This window comes from Carassius carassius, chromosome 43 (assembly GCF_963082965.1).
Source record: "Carassius carassius chromosome 43, fCarCar2.1, whole genome shotgun sequence".
Classification (NCBI taxonomy): Eukaryota; Metazoa; Chordata; class Actinopteri; order Cypriniformes; family Cyprinidae; genus Carassius; species Carassius carassius.
The window spans coordinates 12,552,379-12,573,290 of record NC_081797.1 but is presented as its reverse complement, the minus strand read 5'-3'; the positions used below and the strand labels follow the sequence as shown (position 1 = coordinate 12,573,290).

At 38.2% G+C, this 20,912-nt stretch overlaps 1 protein-coding gene across 2 annotated transcripts; it reads left to right on the top strand.

Moving 5' to 3' along the window:
• The first annotated feature begins 627 nt into the window (after nucleotides 1-627).
• Nucleotides 628-20,215, top strand: LOC132125105 (BTB/POZ domain-containing protein kctd15-like). 2 transcript variants are annotated; one of them, XM_059536330.1, is made up of 5 exons: nucleotides 628-836; nucleotides 2,885-3,060; nucleotides 4,064-4,208; nucleotides 14,053-14,358; nucleotides 18,306-20,215. In XM_059536330.1, exons 1-5 carry the CDS (start codon nucleotides 825-827, stop codon nucleotides 18,462-18,464), a joined length of 798 nt encoding a protein of 265 aa, XP_059392313.1. In that variant the 5' UTR covers nucleotides 628-824; the 3' UTR covers nucleotides 18,465-20,215. The 2 variants fall into 2 exon arrangements, with proteins under 2 accessions (XP_059392313.1, XP_059392314.1); XM_059536331.1 differs by lacking the exon at nucleotides 628-836 and adding an exon at nucleotides 843-1,137.
• Nucleotides 20,216-20,912: the final 697 nt, after the last annotated feature.

Below are 20,912 nucleotides of genomic sequence, written 5' to 3'. Positions count from 1 at the left end.
CCAGATGTCAAGGTACAGAACATTTTAAGGAGAATGGGAACAATATTACAGTGGTTGAAAACAGTCAAGTATCCTTTTTGTACAAATGTTTCAGCACAATGAGACTGTCTTCCACCTGAGAGCTGTGTGCCATCAAGGCAGACATCTCTATCTAGCGGCGCGCAAAAATTGAAATGGCGCGTTTGGCTCGAGGCGGTTGAGTGGGCGCCTTTTACAGAGGCACAATGCATATCGATATATGTCATTTAGTTTTCATGGCCAGCAGAACATTATTAGAGCGCTGAGAGAAACATATGACACCAAATTAAGAAGATGCATAATTTTAAGCCTGTAAGAAATCAACATAAATAAAAAAAATGCAGAATTCATGAATCAAAATACAGTGTATGTAATGCCGTTTAAAACAAAATATTGTTTCTCTTTTGCTCGCTGAAGGTTAGTCAAAGATATGCACCCAGGTAACCTAGTAAACCGTTATCATGGCGCATGCACATCTTTGTTCGGACGTGGCAATAAATGACGATTAATAAGAGTAAAACACATATATACGCATACTTCTAATTTTGAATAGCAAGATCAAATGTTGTTCTAGTAACTCGCCCCAGCTCGGGCAGGGTTGAGCTAATTGTAGCCTAATCCTGCCCCGGGGCGTTTGGAGAGCCTTGAGCAAGAATTCTTGTTCAGCTGTCCTCTGTTATTCGGGCTGGAACGCTGTGCCTTCAACGCACTCTCACGCTTCAACAAAAAGGGAGCAAGAGAAAAAAGCGAGGCTAAGACACGCCACGATCGATGATTTAAAAAGGGCTGAAGATACATTTACAGCTATGTCTTCCAAGGTAAGGACGCAGCCTTGACTGACTCCCCTGTGTAGCTTTTGTGGAAAGTGTCTATAGCAGTCTATGGTCTGTGTTTTAAGCGCGTTTTTAAAGCCACAGCGACCTAGCGCTGCGTTTACACCGGAGATAGATTTCGCTGGATTCTGAACGGAATTGTCGCCGGATTCTGTACGAGGAGCTCTTGGAGTGCCGAGAAAATATTACGAAAAAAGTTCTTTCTAAAGGACGAGCGACCTTCACCAGAGACAGTCTGCTAGAATCCTCCTCAGGTCGCGTCGGACATCCTAAAATGTTTGAAACGGTACGGTGGATTCTGTCAAATTCTCGAATGTCTCTCTGGTGCATCTTTGCGTTCGTTCTCGGTGTGTCGTGCTTTTGCAGTTTTAGATCAGGGAGGGCTGACTTAAGGATACAATGAGAGGTCAGAGCACTACTGTATGCCCACTGCGTACAGGAAGTGCTGTACACAGAGTTGTAGGGCTATTTTACGCACTCCGGGGACCTGGCGCAGTTTTTGACATCACAAACTATTATTTCTGACTTCGATGATAACTCATTTTTCACTCATACTCTTAACGTTTTCTTCCGACCTAATGTGTGCAGGCTATACATGAAGAGTTCAGATGCACAAGCCTCATGCCGTCTGATTTTTTATTAATTTTTTATCAGGGTACTGTATTCATGTTCAGTTATTTTACTTTAATTGCACAGGAAAGGACATGCAATTAGAGTAAAATGACTAAACCTAAACATAGGAACATACACTTTTTAGATGACAGTTTCAAAAATATAGCCTATACATGGGTATATATTTTACGAACAATAAGTACAGGAAAATTTCGAGACGGACATCACTAAAACTAATGATAATTTGCAGTTACTAACTGAGTGAGATGTTGATTCATACCGCTTTGACGGATTCAGGGTTCATTCAGAGAAGACTGTCAGACTGATTGTAAGTTATGATTCTTTTTGAGTGATTCATTAAAAGAGTCATAAGAGTCGATTTTTCGATGTGGGACTATACTGGTACAGCTGCATGTTTGCTTTTCGGATTTTACAAGAAATTTAGGCTATGATCCATTGACATTATTTTAATATCATATATATATATATATATATATATATATACATACCCCTCATAATATTTCAGTTGTCTTTTGTAAAAAAAAAATGTTAACTTCACTATAGCTGATCAATTTCATTTTTGAGATTTATTTTTAAATCTAAGGCTAAACACATGACACATAATCCTACACAGTACTATGTGAGTCTGATGTACACCATGGGCATACATTGCTCCAGGCATAGTGCCTCTGGAAATGGGACTTTAACCATCTGTTTAGGCAGATTTGTTCGTTACTCCAAACAAAGGTCGATTCATGCCACAGTAGCAGCATCATGGTTCTTATGGTTTTAATGTAGAGCTGTAATTACTCAGGAGCGGACAATGACTTCAATTATTATTATTATATGCATTATTAAGAACCTTTTGCACTAACTGAAACTTTATGACGCAGTGTCATTTGGATTTTTATATTTGACCTTGAGGGTGTTCAAGTCTCATTTATCCTTCATTTTTGGCTTCAGTTCGAAATGTTGATTCATGTGCTCTCAGAAACTTTTAAAGAACTGAAAAGCTGCTGGTGAAGAGGTGTTTTGCATCTCACACATTCGCCCAATATCTTTAATTAGGAGTTTACACTTTTTCCCTCTTTCCCTGGAGGTAGACACCTACAGTACTAGGATCCATCCCTCTCTCTCTCTCTCTCTCTCTCGCTCGCCTTCTCTCCCTTTCGTGCTCGCTAATAAGCATCACTCCATTTCTCCCCTCCGGTTCTATGAAAAAAGGAGGGGGAAAAAAACGGCAGGCAAATTTTCTTAATTAGGCTTGTAGTGCTAATTCTTAAGGTAAAAACGCAATTTAAGAGAAGGTGTAAAAGTGATCTCCTGTGTTTTTGCAGGCCAGAATCGCATCTTAGATCTCAGAGATTGAACAGATGAGGGGAACCAGGAGCTGTTTATTTGATACTGTGCTGTTTGTGCAGGAGGGAAGGAGCATGTCTCGGCTGTCTTTGACCCGGTCCCCAGTGTCTCCTCTGGCCTCTCAGGGAATCCCACTGCCGGCTCAGCTGACTAAAGCGAACGCTCCAGTCCACATTGACGTAGGTGGGCACATGTACACCAGCAGTCTGGCCACCCTCACCAAATACCCAGACTCCAGGTAAGACCTGTTGTGTTTTGATGCTAACCATTTTTTGGGGGGTTTCTGGGATTGATGTTGACTTAAACTTTGTATCATTGTCATACTGAGCTGTCGTGAGAAGTTATGTTGTAGTTCTGTGATCCAACTTCATTTGTGCCTTTGTGACAACCTAAATTTCCTTAATTTAGCAATGCATTTATGTATAGATAGTGTGATAGATTAAAATGCTCTACATTTAAATGACTTTAAAGCCACTTGTAGAGTCATGCAATTCCTACCTGCTGCATCCATCCCAAATGTAATCTACGGAGGTTTGCGGATGAAGTTAGGTAAAGGGACACCACCTGTTAAGAGATGAGAGCTTTGCCACATCTGTTCAGGTTAACAGAGAGCGTGGCTTGCTCTGATTTATTAATGGATATGGAGCGAGAGAGCAATGGGAAGGAGGGAGGAGAGGAAAATGGGGGGAGGGTGAAAAGCAGGCAGCATTTTAATTGCTTTTTGGAGAAAAAAAAAAAGAGAGGCTGAGATGAAAAACTAAGATTGCCTAAAGCTATATGGTGAAATTCTAACTGGGGGAACGGCAAGACCATATGAGAAAAGGAGCACCCGAGGCACAAAATGGGGAATTGGTTTTCTTAAGTGTTTTGCATCGGTTTCCAGAATGAGGGAGAGAAAGAAAGAAAAGGAGAATGAAATAGGAGGAGAGAATGAAATAAGAACATTTTGCAAAGATAAAGTCGATTCATCCGAAGAACAGAAATAGTGTACGACATAATTCCAAAAGCTTGACCCCATTTCAGCAATTAAATCAGGTTAAGTAATCAACTTGTACATTTGCCGTTAAACTTATTTCAAATGTAAAATGTGAAGTGAAAGCAGTTTTTTAGGGAACATATTTTACATTATTACATGATAAGAGCAAAATCATTCTTAATGTAGTGTAGTGCTTGCATAAAACTAGAAGTACTAAGTACTTCTTTAAATTGAAAATCATTGATTTAAATTTTTTTCCCACCAGAATCAGTCGCCTGTTCAATGGCACAGAACCGATTGTTTTGGACAGTCTGAAGCAGCATTATTTTATCGACAGAGACGGAGAGATATTCCGCTTTATCCTGAGCTACCTGAGAACCAGCAAACTGCTTCTTCCTGACGACTTCAAGGTAATGCTCAAAAACTTTTATTTAGTTCCTCTAATTTATTTAGTTTTAGCATTGAGCTGAAACACGCAGAAAGGACCCAGACAGAACTGCACGGCAGTTTTATTCGATTTCCATGTGTTTGGAATTATCTTAAGCTTTATGTCTCAGATATTCCTGGATGCTTGTTAAATACTACGCTTATCAATTTCCAAGGTTTATCATGTGCTTTTCCACCATTTTGAACATATTTATGTATCCTTTTCTTGGGACATTACTTGAAAAGTTTCTGCACTCTTCACTAAAACTACCTCAGATCGTCTTGAGATGAAGCTTCACAAACCTGAGCAATTGGATTTTTGTTGTATAACTTTTTGCTGGCAAAGATGGCTGGCAGGAAGTGAGACATCTTTGCATATTGATAAAAAAAAAAACTTTCCACATTGGTAAAGTACATTTATAGCAAAATAAAACAAATAGCAATATAAGTTTATAACAAAATATAATAAAATTGAATAGAAAAAAGTCTAAGGAAATTCAGTTTAAAATAGTGTAAAGTACAATTTCTGATTTCAAACATACTTCTTAGTCATTCCTTTGCATATTGGTAGAAAACTTTCCAACTTGGCCTGTGAATGGCAAGCAAAAAAATAAATAATTCTAAGGATTAAAGTTGCAAACATTCATAGCAATATAAAATAAAACAAGTTTAAAGTTTGATTTAGTGTAAAATTCAATTTCTGTATTACAAAAAGTTTGGCTTGAGAATAAAAAATAAATAAATAATACAATTAAATAAACCCTTAAGTCTAATGTTTAAATTCCCAAACACTTATTGCAAAATGAAATAAAATAAAATAAAAACAAAATAAGAAAGAACCCTAAAGTCTAAGGTGGAGTTTAAAGCAGGACTCAAAATAGTGTGAAATGCAATTTCTGACTTCAAGCACACATAGTTATGAGTGTTTTCTTTAGTGCCAGCAGATAAACTGGTGAAGTATTATGCCCGTCTCAGTCAAAAATCAGATGGGTAAAGGTATATGTGTCAATGGGATTAATTAGGGTGAGACTAGTCATTTGCGCCTCAGGCTCATGGCTAGCTTTCCTCTATTCTGCGAGACCGTTTGATAACAAAACATAAAATATGTAGCTGCACATAGGCACATCATTACATCCCATTATACTTAACTTTCCACACTTTTCGCCTATCAAACCTCACAGTGCCTTGCCCTGCGCGAGTGGGAATACTCGACGACTATATGATCTCTGTTCTGCCACGGTTGGGTTTGAGGCCTATAGACCTTTCTTTTTCATCCAGAACCTAATGAGCCACTGAACAGTTTTGAATGAGGCCGTACATAAGCAAATGATGCATGTTGTCAGATGGAGCAGCACCTCCTGTGAGAGGTGATGGGGTACGTTTGGTCTCCTCCCAGGTGTCTGTTACGTCTGTGACTCGACTTACTGTCTTAATTGAAAACATTTTGTTCTTCTAGAAAAGTTTGCACTTGAAAACCGTGCAGTGCATCTAGCTTCATTTGTCCATATGGATATGGCCTAAAGACTAAATTCGCTCTTCTGTGGGCCTTTGCTTTTACATTCTCTTTTGCAAAAGTGAGTCACAGAAGGAGTCCTGTTAAAACATACCCAGCCTTCGCTGCAGACCTGGGAAAGAAGCGCAGCTTGTTTTTCTTTGAATTAGCAAGAGCCCGAAGGCCTAAAGTCTCTGTATCCATGTTGTCAGCACCAGTATGGGATAAAGAAAGGAACATAGGGAATAAAGAGGGAGAGAAAGAAGAGAGGCTGAGGGAGGGGTGTGGGTAAGAAAACAACTCCTTTTCTTGTGGTAATTGTAAAATAGCGTTGTGTCTGAGATGGTCGGTGCTATTGTTCTCTGTGGCGTAGCCTGCAGTGGAAAGAGTAGTCTTTCAGGGTGGGGATGAAGAGCCAGCAGGGTCGAGATCACAGCTATCTCTCACGGCCACCAGGCGCAGAACACAAGAATGCTAACAGAGTTTGGAGCAGAAATGGCTTTCAGGCCTCGTGTTTGTGGTCTGAGAGACCCCAAGGCCCTTTTAATATCTCGGAAAACATTAACATTGAAGTATCAGGTTAACGCTTCATGACTTTTCCTAATCTAATGAGAACTGCCAAAATTTGAACTTGATAACATCCATCAAACATCCTGCCTGAAAAATTTACCATTTTCTGATTTTTTTTTTCCTTGAAAATGTTTGATTTAGTAATATCAAACTATATCCTACTATTAATATCATATAAGAATCTTTCATTTTATTGGTCTTTAAATAATTCAAAAGAATTGTTTATTATTTATATATATAATCTCATCATTTTCATCCCCACCCAAATTTTTTTATTATTATTATGATTTTTGTGTGTTTCGTCATATTTAATCTTTTTTTATATATATATGTTTGTATTCATTTTAGTTCCTCAAAGTGAGAAGCATTGCCTTGGCAACTAACTGTAAATGTTTATATTTTATTTTGTTTCAGAAATGTTTTTTTATGGTTTTAGTTTTACTTTATTTAATAATATATTTAGATTGAATTCAGGTAAAGTGGGACATTTTTTGGCATTGATATGACTGGGAAAAATGTCCAAGTCAATCCGAATTAACCCTATATATAGGCTATAATTAGGGCCCGAGCACTGCAGTGCGAGGACCCTATTGGAATTGCTCCGTTTCTTCTTCTTCTTCTTCTTCTTCTTCTACCCCGAAATGAATCGCATTTTTGAGGTCCTAAACGTGCTCCAAAACTCACAAAACTTTGCACACGCATCAGGACTGGCGAAAATTTACATCTGATAAAGGTTTCAGAAGTGGGTGTGGCAAAATGGCTCAATAGCGCCACCTGTTATATTTCAACGGAGTGCACCTTAAGCCACGTTTCACGTACATGCACGAAAATTGGTACACACTTGTATATGAAGGTAAATCAGTAGCAAAACTCGAGAGGTTGAAGATCTGATTGTGAGAACTTGTCATATTAATATTTGTATTTGTAAGTTAAAATTTACACTCACAGCTCTGATGTGAAAAGCTGAATCTTTCAATTTGCACACACAGACAATGATCAAAACACCCGTGTTTTGAATTGGAAGTTGTAGATTAATAGATACAAATGTGTAGAATGACATTAACACAAAGAAAATGACATACACACATGTTTACGACATATTTACTTTTGCACTTTACTTCAGTTTCGCTGCACAACGTCAAGTCGGCACTTACAACCTCTCAGATCTGGAAGTACAAGTTCAAATCCTAGCGCTCTGACTTTTGCTACTCTTTTTGCGGTATTCTGTTGCAAAACTCACTTGTGCACTTGTATATGCAGATGTGAGAGAGCAGAGCTGGGGGCGGGGCTTTGGTGCGAATGAAGACATTTTATTGGTCGATGCCCGACCAATGAACAACGCCAATTGTTTTGACAGGATTTTAAGACACTGCATTCATTTTGCCATTCAGGTATTATCTAGTAGACAAATAATGCAACATATTTTATATGTATATCCCACTGCATATTACAGAGTAAACTCGCTGTACCAGAACATGCTTTGATCTCACCGCCACGCGGTCACGTGGTTCATGGAGCTATCAATAGTACTAAACTAAACGTTTTGTCAATATGCTTGAAATTGGGACAGACAGCAGTTTCATTATATTTGCAGCGATTTCTAGTAATTTGTAACACTTAAAGTGCATTGATTATGCATGGATAACTACGTTGACTAATGACTATGTTACAATAGCATTTTATACTGGAAAATGGAACAGCATTATGTTCTCATACTCCTCCTTGGCAGTTAAAATGTGACTAAACAAGTAAGTGTAACTTTTAACCAATAAAATAACTGTACTACATGTTAACTCAGTCCTGTTTAGTTAATTTAAAGAGATCATGGTACTAAATAATATGCGCAGTAATTATGGTCCATGAATGACCATTTGAAATATAACATTTTCTAATATGGTTATTATTTATACTACAATAACTGTAGTATTTAGGTTTAAATTCCAGTGCAAAGAGGCACGCTTTAAATTAGAGGCATTTGGTGGCCAGAAAGATAATATTCATATGCAATTCCATTGCTTAAACAATAGATGGCCTTGTTGATGTTTAATAAATACATGTATTTAGCTCTACTAGTTGTTCAAAACAGTATTTCTGGTCATAAGTGCTTATTTTTAGGTTTTGCTGTTTAATGTACATTTAGACATTATTAAACACTCAATTTTTATAAAAAAAAAATAATAATAATGTTGCATTTAAAAAGGTTCATTACTGACAAGCAAATTAGGAATTTAACCCAATGAAGAAGTTAAAATTATTCTTACAAAACATAAAAATAATAAAAACAGCATTATATTGCAACTCTGGTAGAGTGATATGCAGTGGGATATACATATAAAATATGTTGCATTATTTGTCTACTAGATAATACCTGAATGACAAAATGAATGCAGTGTCTTAAAATCCTGTCAAAGCTAAGGATATTCAGTGAAAACAGTTGGCGTTGTTCATTGGTCGGGCATCGACCAATAAAATGTCTTCATTCGAACCAAAGCCCCGCCCCCAGCTCTGCTTGTACTTGTAGCACACCATTATCTACAAAAAAGTCTCCATTTCCATGCCTCGTACTTTGACAAACTCCTCCTACAGTTTTAATCGGATTGTCTTCAAATTTCATGAGGGTCATCATAAGACCTTTATGTTAAATTGCGAAGGTTTTGAGTTTTCGTCAAGGGGTGTTTCCCTGGCGGCCTGACAAAGTTTGATGTTTCGCCATGAAACAGGAAGTTGATGTAACTCAGGCAAGCAATGTCCGATCTTCCCCAAACTTCACACGTGTGATAGGTGTTCTGTCCTGAACAAACACTCATGACCAAATTCAGTTATAGTCATAGCGGCACCTGCTGGTAACAGGAAGTTATATGGTTAACACTCTTATGTACTCCTAGGAACAAATTAAAGTGTCAAAAAGTGTTAAATAAGCTGGCATCATGCTATATACATAGTAATACATGCTAGCAACACTTAGCTAAGTGCTAAAGCATGCTACTAATGCAGTGAAAAAGGAAGTTGCAGTAACTCCGGCAAGCAATGTCCGATCTGCCCCAAACTTCACACAGTTGACAAGGGTCCTATCCTAAATACATCAACATGCCCCTATTTGTTTATAGTCATAGCGCCACCTGCTGGCAACAAGAAGTGTCATGTATGCACTATTTGCAACACATTAAAATATTCCATTGTGTGCTAATCGTGCTAGAAATATTCTCAAACATGCTAGCAACACTTCCTATGTGCTAAAGGATGCTATTAATACTATGAAACAGGTAGTTGTTGTAACTGATGCATACAATTCCCAGTCTGATCCAAACTTCACATGTTTTATAAGAGTCCTGGCCTGAACACAACTAAAGGCCAATATTCAACTATAAGTATAGCACCGCCTGCTGGCAACAGGAAATGACTTATTTTATACTAACTTAAACATGAGATGTCTGATCTGCCCGAAACTTTGCATGTTTGGTAAGAGTCCTGGCCTGAAGACATAAACATGCCAATATTCAGTTATAATCATAGCGCCACCTGTTGGCAGCAGGAAATGTGGAACAAATATTTACTATTTTATAAGCATATGGCCCAATGTTCACTGTTCCTCCTATGGGCACCGGGTGGTGGTGAGCCTGGGTGCGAGGGCCCTTTCATCGCTGCTTGCAGCTTTAATTTGTATTATTATTTAAAAATCTAAAGACAAAGCAAGTGTGAACAGAGCATGAGGGTTTCATATTTAGATATTTTTCTTTCAATCAAACTTGTAGTATTGTTAAAAATGAAGATAAGAAAAGCATGGATTGCTGAATAAAATCCGTGTTCATGCAGTATTTCACAAGTGGAAACACTGCTAACTTTAGTTTATTATTAATTTTCCTCGAAATATGCCTATACCACCATGTTTACATGGAAATATTAAAATTTTTGCAGTGTTTGTAATGGCAGGACTGAGGCATGCTGCCATCTGGCTTAGTGGTGAATGAAAGGCCAGTGTAAGTGGGGTAAATGTGCTGGAGGGTGAAGGACGCCTTAGGCAGAGGCAGCAATCTGTGCTGTCCGACCAGAGAGTCTGTGAGTGAGGGGAGGACCGGGGGGCTTAACCCCACCCCCCCGCCCTGTCCTGGCTAAAGATGGGTCAGATGGGCACAATTGCTGTGTTGTTCTGGGTTCATGCTCAATGCTAAATAACATGTGCTTTGAAACATGCAGTATTCAGTCATCATGTGGTATTGAATCTCTTCTGTAATTTTCTGTTGTTATTAGTCCATCATGTCTTTCCTAGTGGAGAATTTAAATCTAAAAATATCTTTATAGTGATGAAAAATAACTAGTAAATTTTTGTGTGTTTCTAATCTTTCTTTTGGTGGTTTGCTCCTTCGGTCATTCCTTTGGTTAATGGGTTGTTTGTGCATTTGTTTATTTATTTGTAAGGCCATTCATTTGCTCACTTGATGGTTTGTTTGTTTGCTAATTTTTTCACTCATTTGGTGGTTTTTGCTCATTCGTTCGCCAGGGTTTCCGTGGGGTCTTAAAAAGTATTACATTTAGTTGTATCAAATTTAAGGTCTTAAAAAGTCTTAAATTTGGCCTTAAAAATCCTGCAGAATCCCTGGTTTGCTCAATTGGTGGTTTGTTTGTTTGCACATTCTGTTTGTTTACTCATTCTTTTTCTCACTTGATGGTTTGTTTGTTTACTCAATCGTTTGCTCACTTGATAATTTTTTTTTTTGCTCATTTTTTCGCTCACTTGATGGTTTGTTTTTTTGATCATTCGTTCGCTCACTTGATGGTTTGTTTTTTTGCTCATTCGGTTTGTTTACTCATTCATTTTCTCTCTTGATGGTTTGTTTACTCAATTGTTTGCTCACTTGATGGTTTGTTTGTTTGCTCATTCATTTTCTCACTTGATGGTTTGTTTACTCAATCGTTTGCTCACTTGATGGTTGTTTGTTTGCTCATTCATTTTCTCACTTGATGGTTTGCTTACTCAATCGTTTGCTCACTTGATGGTTGTTTGTTTACTCATTCATTTTCTCACTTGATGGTTGTTTGTTTACTCATTCATTTTCTCACTTGATGGTTTGTTTACTCATTCATTTTCTCACTTGATGGTTTGTTTGTTTGCTCATTTGTTCACTCACTTGATGGTTTGTTTGCTCATTCGTTCGCTCACTTGATGGTTTGCTTGTTTGCTCATTCGTTCGCTCACTTGATGGTTTGTTTTTTGCTCATTCTTTCGCTCACTTGATGGTTTGTTTATTTGTTTGCTCATTCGTTCGCTCACTTGATGGTTTGTTTTGCTCATTCGTTCGCTCACTTGATGGTTTGTTTTGCTCATTCGTTCGCTCACTTGATGGTTTGTTTTGCTCATTCGTTCGCTCAATTGATGGTTTGTTTTTTGCTCATTCGTTTGCTCACTTGATGGTTTGTTTTTTGCTCATTCTTTCGCTCACTTGATGGTTTGTTTATTTGTTTGCTCATTCGTTCGCTCACTTGATGGTTTGTTTTGCTCATTCGTTCGCTCACTTGATGGTTTGTTTTGCTCATTCGTTCGCTCAATTGATGGTTTGTTTTTTGCTCATTCGTTCGCTCACTTGATGGTTTGTTTTTTGCTCATTCGTTCGCTCACTTGATGGTTTGTTTTTTGCTCATTCATTCGCTCACTTGATGGTTTGTTTATTTGTTTGCTCATTCGTTCACTCACTTGATGGTTTGTTTTTTGCTCATTCGTTTGCTCACTTGATTGTTTGTTTGTTTGCTCATTCGTTCGATCACTTGATGGTTTGTTTTGCTCGTTCGTTCGCTCACTTGATGGTTTGTTTGTTTGTTTGCTCATTCATTCGCTCACTTGATGGTTTGTTTGCTCATTCGTTCGCTCACTTGATGGTTTGCTTGTTTGCTCATTCGTTCGCTCACTTGATGGTTTGTTTTTTGCTCATTCTTTCGCTCACTTGATGGTTTGTTTATTTGTTTGCTCATTCGTTCGCTCACTTGATGGTTTGTTTTGCTCATTCGTTCGCTCACTTGATGGTTTGTTTTGCTCATTCGTTCGCTCAATTGATGGTTTGTTTTTTGCTCATTCGTTCGCTCACTTGATGGTTTGTTTTTTGCTCATTCGTTCGCTCACTTGATGGTTTGTTTTTTGCTCATTCATTCGCTCACTTGATGGTTTGTTTATTTGTTTGCTCATTCGTTCACTCACTTGATGGTTTGTTTTTTGCTCATTCGTTCGCTCACTTGATGGTTTGTTTGTTTGTTTGTTTGCTCATTCGTTCGATCACTTGATGGTTTGTTTTGCTCGTTCGTTCGCTCACTTGATGGTTTGTTTGTTTGTTTGCTCATTCGTTCGCTCACTTGATGGTTTGTTTGTTTGCTCATTCGTTCGATCACTTGATGGTTTGTTTGTTTGCTCATTCGTTCGATCACTTGATGGTTTGTTTTGCTCGTTCGTTCGCTCACTTGATGGTTTGTTTGTTTGTTTGCTCATTCGTTCGCTCACTTGATGGTTTGTTTTTGCTCATTCGTTCGCTCACTTGATGGTTTGTTTTACTCATTCGTTCACTCACTTGATGGTTTGTTTGTTTGTTTGTTTGCTCATTCGTTCGATCACTTGATGGTTTGTTTTGCTCGTTCGTTCACTTGATGGTTTGTTTGTTTGTTTGTTTGCTCATTCGTTCGCTCACTTGATGGTTTGTTTGTTTGCTCATTCGTTTGCTCACTTGATGGTTTGTTTGCTCATTCTTTCACTCACTTGGTTTGTTTATTTGGTTGCTCATTCGTTTACTCACTTGATGGTTTGTTTGCTCATTCATTTACTCACTTGATGGATTTTTTGTTTGCTCATTCGTTTGCTCACTTGGTGGTTTGTTCATTTGCTAATCTATTCATTCACTTAGTGGTTTGTTTGTTCATTCGTTTACTCACTTGATGGTTTGTGTGTTGTTTGCTCATTCGTTTACTCACTTGATGGATTTTTTGTTTGCTCATTCGTTTGCTCACTTGGTGGTTTGTTTATTTGCTAATCTATTCATTCACTTAGTGGTTTGTTTGTTCATTCGTTTACTCACTTGATGGTTTGTGTGTTGTTTGCTCATTCGTTTACTCACTTGATGGTTTGTTTGTCTGTTTGCTCATTCGTTTACTCACTTGATGGATTGTTTGTTTGTTTGCTCATTCGTTTGCTCACTTGATGGTTTGTTTGTTTGTTTGCTCATTCGTTTACTCACTTGATGGATTGTTTGTTTGTTTGCTCATTCGTTTGCTCACTTGGTGGTTTGTTCATTTGCTCATCTATTCACTTACTTAGTGGTTTGTTTGCTCATTCGTTCAATATCTTGGTTGTTTGTTTGCTCATTTATTCTTTCACTTGGTGGTGTTTGCTCATTTGTTTGCTCACTTGGTGGTTTGTTTATTTGCTCATTCATTTGCTTACTTGGTGTTTGTTTATATTCTTGAGACATTTGCTCAGTGGGTTGTTTTTCAGTCATTAGTTTGAGCATTTTTGTTCTGCTTTTTCAATCATTCACTAAATAACTGGTTCATTTTTGTTATAAACTTGTAATAAACATGTTTGTTCAGTCATTATTTTTTACATTTGTTTGTTTTCTTATTTGTTCACCCATTTGTTTGTTCATTTGCTCAGTGAGTTGTTGTATTTTTTGTTCATTCATTCATGTGTTTGTAAAAAAAATGTTTGTCTGGCCATTCAGTCATTTGCTGGATGGATTATTTGTTTTTTTTCTTTTTGTGCGTACATTCACATCCATGTGTTGTTCCTGCAGGAGTTCAAGCTGTTGTACGAGGAGGCTCGGTATTACCAGCTGACGCCCATGGTGAAAGAGCTGGATCGCTGGAAACAGGACCGGGAGCAGCGGCGGACAGCTCAGCCCTGCGAGTGCCTGGTGGTGCGGGTGACCCCTGACCTAGGCGAGAGGATTGCCATCAGTGGGGACAAGGCCCTTATAGAGGAAATTTTCCCAGAGACAGGGGATGTCATGTGCAATTCAGTCAATGCCGGCTGGAACCAGGATCCAACCCACGTTATTCGCTTTCCACTGAATGGCTACTGCAGGCTCAACTCTGTGCAGGTACAGCATTGTCATCGAGTACTACTAAAACAGTATTTGATGGTCATCACTGAGTAATACACTACTGTACAAAAGTTGGGGATCAGTAAGATTTTTTTTTATGTTTTTGAAAGTCTCACCATGGCTGCAGTTTATTTGATCAAAAATACTCTAAAACAGTCAAATATTATTACAATTTAAACTAACTATTTTCTAGTTGATTATATATATAGTGTCACGTGATGCTTCAGAAATCATTCTAATATGCTGAATTGTTGCTAAAAAAAAACATGTCTTATTATCATATTTTGTAACGATGTATTTTCTGTCACTCATGAAGAAGTTAATATATCCTTGCTAAATATTAGTTCTTTCAAATAACCAAGAAAATGTCATGACCCAAACTTTTAAACGGCAGTGTATACTTATACAAAAAAATTTGATTAATGTCACAATAAAAAAATGCAACTGAAAATATTTTTTGACTACAGCAGACAAGTTAGAAATGCTGGTTTGAACCTGGAGTGCAACATCACAATCCCCAAAAAATGTAAAAAAAAAAAAATGTTTATAATGAAATGGCATTCTTTTAAATTAAATAATACTGTCAATCACTTTTTTGCCATATTTGCTGAACTTGAAAGTTTTGACTTGTACTTTGGTTGATTGCTGTGATATTGAGTGTGCTGTGCTGATGTGTCTCGGTGGTAGCTTGCCTGCCGCCTGCCAACCAGAAGAGATGTGCGAGGGTGAAAGATGTAGTAGGCAGGTGCGGGGTGAGGTGTGGCTCCACAGCTGCAGAGGTGCAGTTATGCCCCATGTCACCTTCTCAAATATGCCACAATTTGGCTGTTTGAAAGGTGCTAAAACACCTTGTACTGGCGTACACACAGACACATCCACATACATACGTTTTATAATGTCCGGTACCTTGAATCCTGGAGGCGATGCTAATGTGGGGAATATGTAGTCATGAAACCAAGAGGAGAAGAGAGGGAAATGATATGCATAATTTATTTTTAACTCGTCCTTAAGACAAATCTCTTCGTTTGAAAAAATGCTCCAACATTTCTGTGCCTGAAGCATTTGAAACACACTTGCTACATTTTTAATACTGTACTTTGGTTTCTTTGATCAACCTAAACTGGTTTACACTACTTTTTAATACATGCCTAATTGACTTACTGTATAACTAATTAGTGTGTCTGATAACACTTATTTTTTGCACACTTAACTGACTGAATAATGCAGTGTTTTTTTTTTTAAGTGCGTCTTTGTCACATCTCGGGTGTTCATGAAAACCCACCTATGAAATATGAGAAGATAGATCAGAGAGGAATGACGGAGGACGAGAGATATGGAAAAAGACAGAGAGAGCCAGTTTGTTGCCAAGAAATTGTAGCCGTTTACTGTAAGAAAGTTAGTAAGTGATGCAACCATCAGCGCAGTGAGTGTAATGTCAAAATCATAAGCCTTCAGATATCGATGCCTGAATACTTGAGAGACTTGTGACACTCTATATATGTTCATTGCATATTTAGTAAGAGCTCTAGATATGGATGTATTTTATTAAATGAATGGATTAAATACAAGTTAAAGGTATATTTAATCCAGATTGGTATACAAAAAGAAGATACTTTTTTGATCATACAATGAAGAATCAAGTCAATGGACACTGAAATCAATAAATGATCAGCAAACACGGAGGCATTTTTTCAAAATCATCTTTTTTTCATGAGGGTGAGTAAATCGTGATACTGATTTTATTTTAGGTGGACTATCCCTTTAAGACAAATTTTCGAAACCCTGTGGAAAAAGTTTGAAAATCGCACAAAAAGAACTTCAAAGTCTAACGTTTTGCTTCTGTAACACTGATGCAACCGAGACCTTACACAAGCATTAATGTTGATATATGTTCTTGAAAAGATGCTTCAAAACGCAATCTTTCTTTGCGCACGGTAGGCCCTTGAATCATCTGCTTATGTCTTTCATACCTAATCTGTGCGTAAGTCATAAGAAGCGTTCATTTCCTCTACAAGTTTCTCCGCAGCCTCAGCTTCCAACATTTTTTCTCAGGCCCTGTGCAGTTCAACTGATTCCTTAGTCTTCGTCTTCTTTTTTTTCTTTTTTTGCAGAGGGACTTTTATCTGGCTCTGTAGCCCCGAGCCAGAACTTTCATTTTCATGTGAAGCACACTTGAAAGAAGTGCAGGAGTAAGTGAATACTCAAGGCTGCATGTATTGAATTTCAAAAAAATCTACAAGCACTCCAACAGATAAAACATTTCATTGGCTTTTTGCGGCGGCGGGAATGACAGCGACAGCCCAGAGACGGCTCTCAGTGAGGGATCTCTGACAGTAACTGAGATTGTGTGTATTGGGTTTGTAATGAAAGAGCCGGGTGGCTTCAGTGTGGGCTGTCAGTGGGGGAGCCTATTCTCATTTGACTCCGCATCAAACCCCTGTAAACAGCCCAGGGGATGTCTGCTCGCTCCTTCTCATCCCGGGTGGATGGTCTGGAGTGAGAAACGTCTGAGGGTAATGCAAGCGTGAAGTTGTTGATAGCACTGTTACTGAGATTGCACATTTTAAACGCGTCTTGATGCAACTATGTGAAGTGCTGATAGAGTGGCATAAATAGGAGTTTACCTCCAAAAAACTCATACTGAATTTCTAATATTCAACAGAGAACTTGAACTCAAAATACTGGCAAAAATTTCTGTTAGGTCCTAGAGAGACTGTTGCAGGTGTCGTCTAAATGCAATTATCTGAAGTGCTGATGGAGTAGCATGAATGGGAGTTTATTTTATGCTAAAATCTCTGAATAAAACGCCACTGGTTTCTATTAGGTCCTGGAGAAATGGTGCCAGGAGGGGTTGCCATCTTGATGCAATTATGTGAAGCATAAATTGTTTACTCCAAAAACTCCAAAAAAGAACTTCTCAATACTAACAGAGAAGCTCCGGAAAGTTTCAACATGACATTTGTCTTGATGCGACTATATGAAGCACTGAGAGGCAGAAATAGAGTTTGCTTTGAGAATATTGATAATTGTCCCTGGTTTCTTCCAGGTCCTGTAGAGACTGTTGCAGATGGGTTCTGTCTGGTGCCGTCTTGATACATTTACGCAAAGTGCCGATACCTTTGCATGAATACTAGGATATAACTTTGTTAAATTTATGGAGAACATCTCAAAAACTAAAACACTCCCCTGGTTTCATTTAGGTCCTAGAGAGACGGTTCCAGAATGGGTTGCTATCTTGATGCAATTATGCAAAGAGTAGCGTAAATTGTTTACTCCAAAACTCTACATTTTCTCAGATTTAACAAAGATCTTCTCTAAATAATAAAAATGCAACATGTTTCTTGTGAGTCCTGGAGCAAACAGTATCAGAAACTTTCAAAATGGAATTTGTCTTGATGCATCTATGAAGCTCTGATAGAGAGACAAAAATCATACAGAATTTCCCATATTCAGTGGAGCTGGAAATACTGAGAGAAATTATCTTGGTTTCTCTTAGGTCCTAGAGAGACTGTTGCAGGTGGTTTCGTCTTGATGCAATCATCTGAAGCGCTGATACGAGGAGCACGGGAGTTTATTTTATGGAAAGCATAATCTTGAAGTACTAATAAAAATACTGGTTCCATCTAGGTCCTGTAGAGACTGACTGCAAATGGTTTCAGTCTTGAGCCATCTTGATACATTTATGTGAAGTGATGATACCATTCATTTATTTTATGGGAAACTTTATATCTCAAAATACAAAAATAAATATCCAATGGTTTAGTTTAGATCCCGAAGAGACTTTTTCTAAAAGGGTTCAGAATTGTATCTATGATTTGTTTATAAAAGAGCAAACATTTTCTGTTTTTTCCTTGATCCCGTAGTGTTCGGTATGTTGGTGTCTTGTCACATTTAGGTGTAGTACTGATACAGAGGTTCTCAAAAATGTCCCTGGTTTCTCCTAGGTCCTGGAGAGACTGTTCCAGAAAGGCTTCAGCATGGTGGCATCGTGCGGTGGTGGTGTGGACTCCTCCCAGTTCAGTGAATACATCCTGAGTCGGGAAGACAGACGGTGTCAGACCAGCCACACGCCCATCAGGATAAAACAGGAGCCTCTGGACTAGCCAGCTCTTGGGTTAACCATGAACACCTCAGTCTGCTTTCGAAAAAAAGAAGAAGAAGAAGAAAAATGCCAGCAGACAAGTAGAAGACTTAATTTTCAAGAACAGTTTGCTTAAACTCTTTGGACTTCAAGAGGACTGAAATCTTAGTAAATGTATTTAATCACCAACCCCAAATCTACTCCAAAAAATGCTTTACAAACCCAAGCGAGGCACAGGATGGCTTTTCATCTGCTGACCTCCAGTTGAACTTTTTAGCCTTTTCTTTGGCTCCAGTCATGAAAAATGCATCCATAGATCTATATTTCCACAGTACAGATCCATATAAGTTCGCTGTTGTATGTGCATAAAAGAGCGAAAAGAGGAACTCAAGGAAGTTGCATTCATGGCGAGCGCACCTTCTGGCTAAAACACTTTCAAATAATGCAGCAGTCTGATTTCCAAGCTCCCGGGCGAAATTAACCACAAAATACAAAGTCTGTCCTCTGATCCATTTTTAATCTAGATATCTAATGTTCTCATTTTCCAGTCTCATCTATGTAAATCAGTTCTTTTATGACCTACAGGTTTATTGCTGTTGTCTCACTACATGAAGGATACGAGAGCAGTTCTCAGAAGTCATTTGGTTGTAAGTGCGGTCTGGATTCAGCCGCATAGACGCTTTGACTTGAGGCTACGTGGCGGCTAAAGCAGACGGTCTGGTAATGCATTCAGCGCTGGGCAGCGAGGCTTTTTGTTTGAGCATGTCTAAAGGGAAACCTGGACTCATGTGGGAGGCTTTTCTGATGGCATTGCTAAATCCTCTACTTTTTTTTTTCGTGTGCCCGTTTTCTTCAAAACTAGCCCTGAACTAGTCGCTGGTTCATTATATATAAATGCTTTGAGTAAACAGTTAAAAAGTATAGATCTTTTGTAGCTACAGTGTCCAAAACAACATCTTGTTTAATTAAGGCACCTTTTGGAAAAATGAGATTAGTCAGATTGTTAATGAATGCAACACTTTCAGGGGGCGATACTCGGACCGTTTGAGAAGATGTGAATTACTGTGCCCCTCAAGGCCTGGAGACAGAAGGGCTATGGGTCAGACTTCTCTTCAGGAGTTAAGGTCACTTTCCCACAATCCCTTTTACTCACTCTCCTTTAGCAAAACAGCGCAATCAGAGCCAGTCAGAGAGAGACTGAGCGAGAATAAACTTGAAAGGTTAACTTGGTGGCTGGTAAACAGACTGAATTGCATAATGTATTGTAAAAAGGCACATTTAATAAGAGTTCTTTGCCTCGCAATTTCAAACAGAAGGGTCACTGAAATGTCAGATATGTTGTTATGCTAAGTGTTGTCTTAATTGACCAGCTTTTCTTTTGAGATTTTCTTGATTTGTTGTACATAAAGGCTCACGAAATGCTTTGCAGGCCCCACTAAATGCAACTTATCTCGCTGCATCGCAACTGCCATTTAGTTTTCGATTTCAAGGACAATAACATTACAAAGACGATTATCGGAGAAGCTGCATCGGACGTTACATAAATCTTAATTGAAATACTGCTCTAATGGATGTTGTGTCAAGATGTATATTGCAGTATGGTCCAAATGTATATTTAAATAAAAACATTTTTTTTGTAATTGATTATTACTGATATGAATCCTAGTCGTTTGTCAGGCATGTGTTTATTTGAATTGTAACTTTTTTTGTAATCTGTGTTGACAAAAAAAAACTTTTAATAAATTGTTGGAGTTTTTTCCCTATTTTAAACCACTGGCAGCATGCATGTGAATGTGTCGGAAAACCTAGATGGAGTAGTCTAAAACCTCACTATGAAATGGAAGATCTTTTAGTATTGTGATGTACATTCGAGTGAATCTTCAGAAGAGGAAAAAGAATTGTGGGGACTTGGTTCTATCAGTTAGTTGTTAACTGGATGGAGGCAGATCTGAACGTGAACTTGCAGTCTATTGTAAGAAAGGGGCAGAGTTTCAGCAGACTTAATTAATGGAGAAATATGGCACATATCAGCAGAGAGAAGTCTCACCCTCACCCTCATGTTGTTCCAAACCTGTAAGAGTTTCCGTTCCGAACTCCGATTAAGATATTTTTTATGGGTCAGAAAGCTCTCGGATTTCATCAAAAATATCTTCATTTGTGTTTCGAAGATGAACAAAGGTCTTGCAGGTCTGGAACGCCACGAGGGTGAGTAATAAATGACAGAATTTAAATTCTGGGGTGAACTATCTGTTTAAACACAAGACTGACTTTTTGATTAAAAATGCCAATTTTTTTTAATGACACATGGATGAACAGTTCCCAATGAGATCAATGACCGCATTAATTTTCTGAACAAAATATTCAACTACAAAAAAAGTAGGGCAGGACGTGATGTTTTAAATCAGAAATGGACTGAATCATGAAATGTGGGCGGTAAATACCAGAATAGAGCCTCACCTGATGGAGTTTT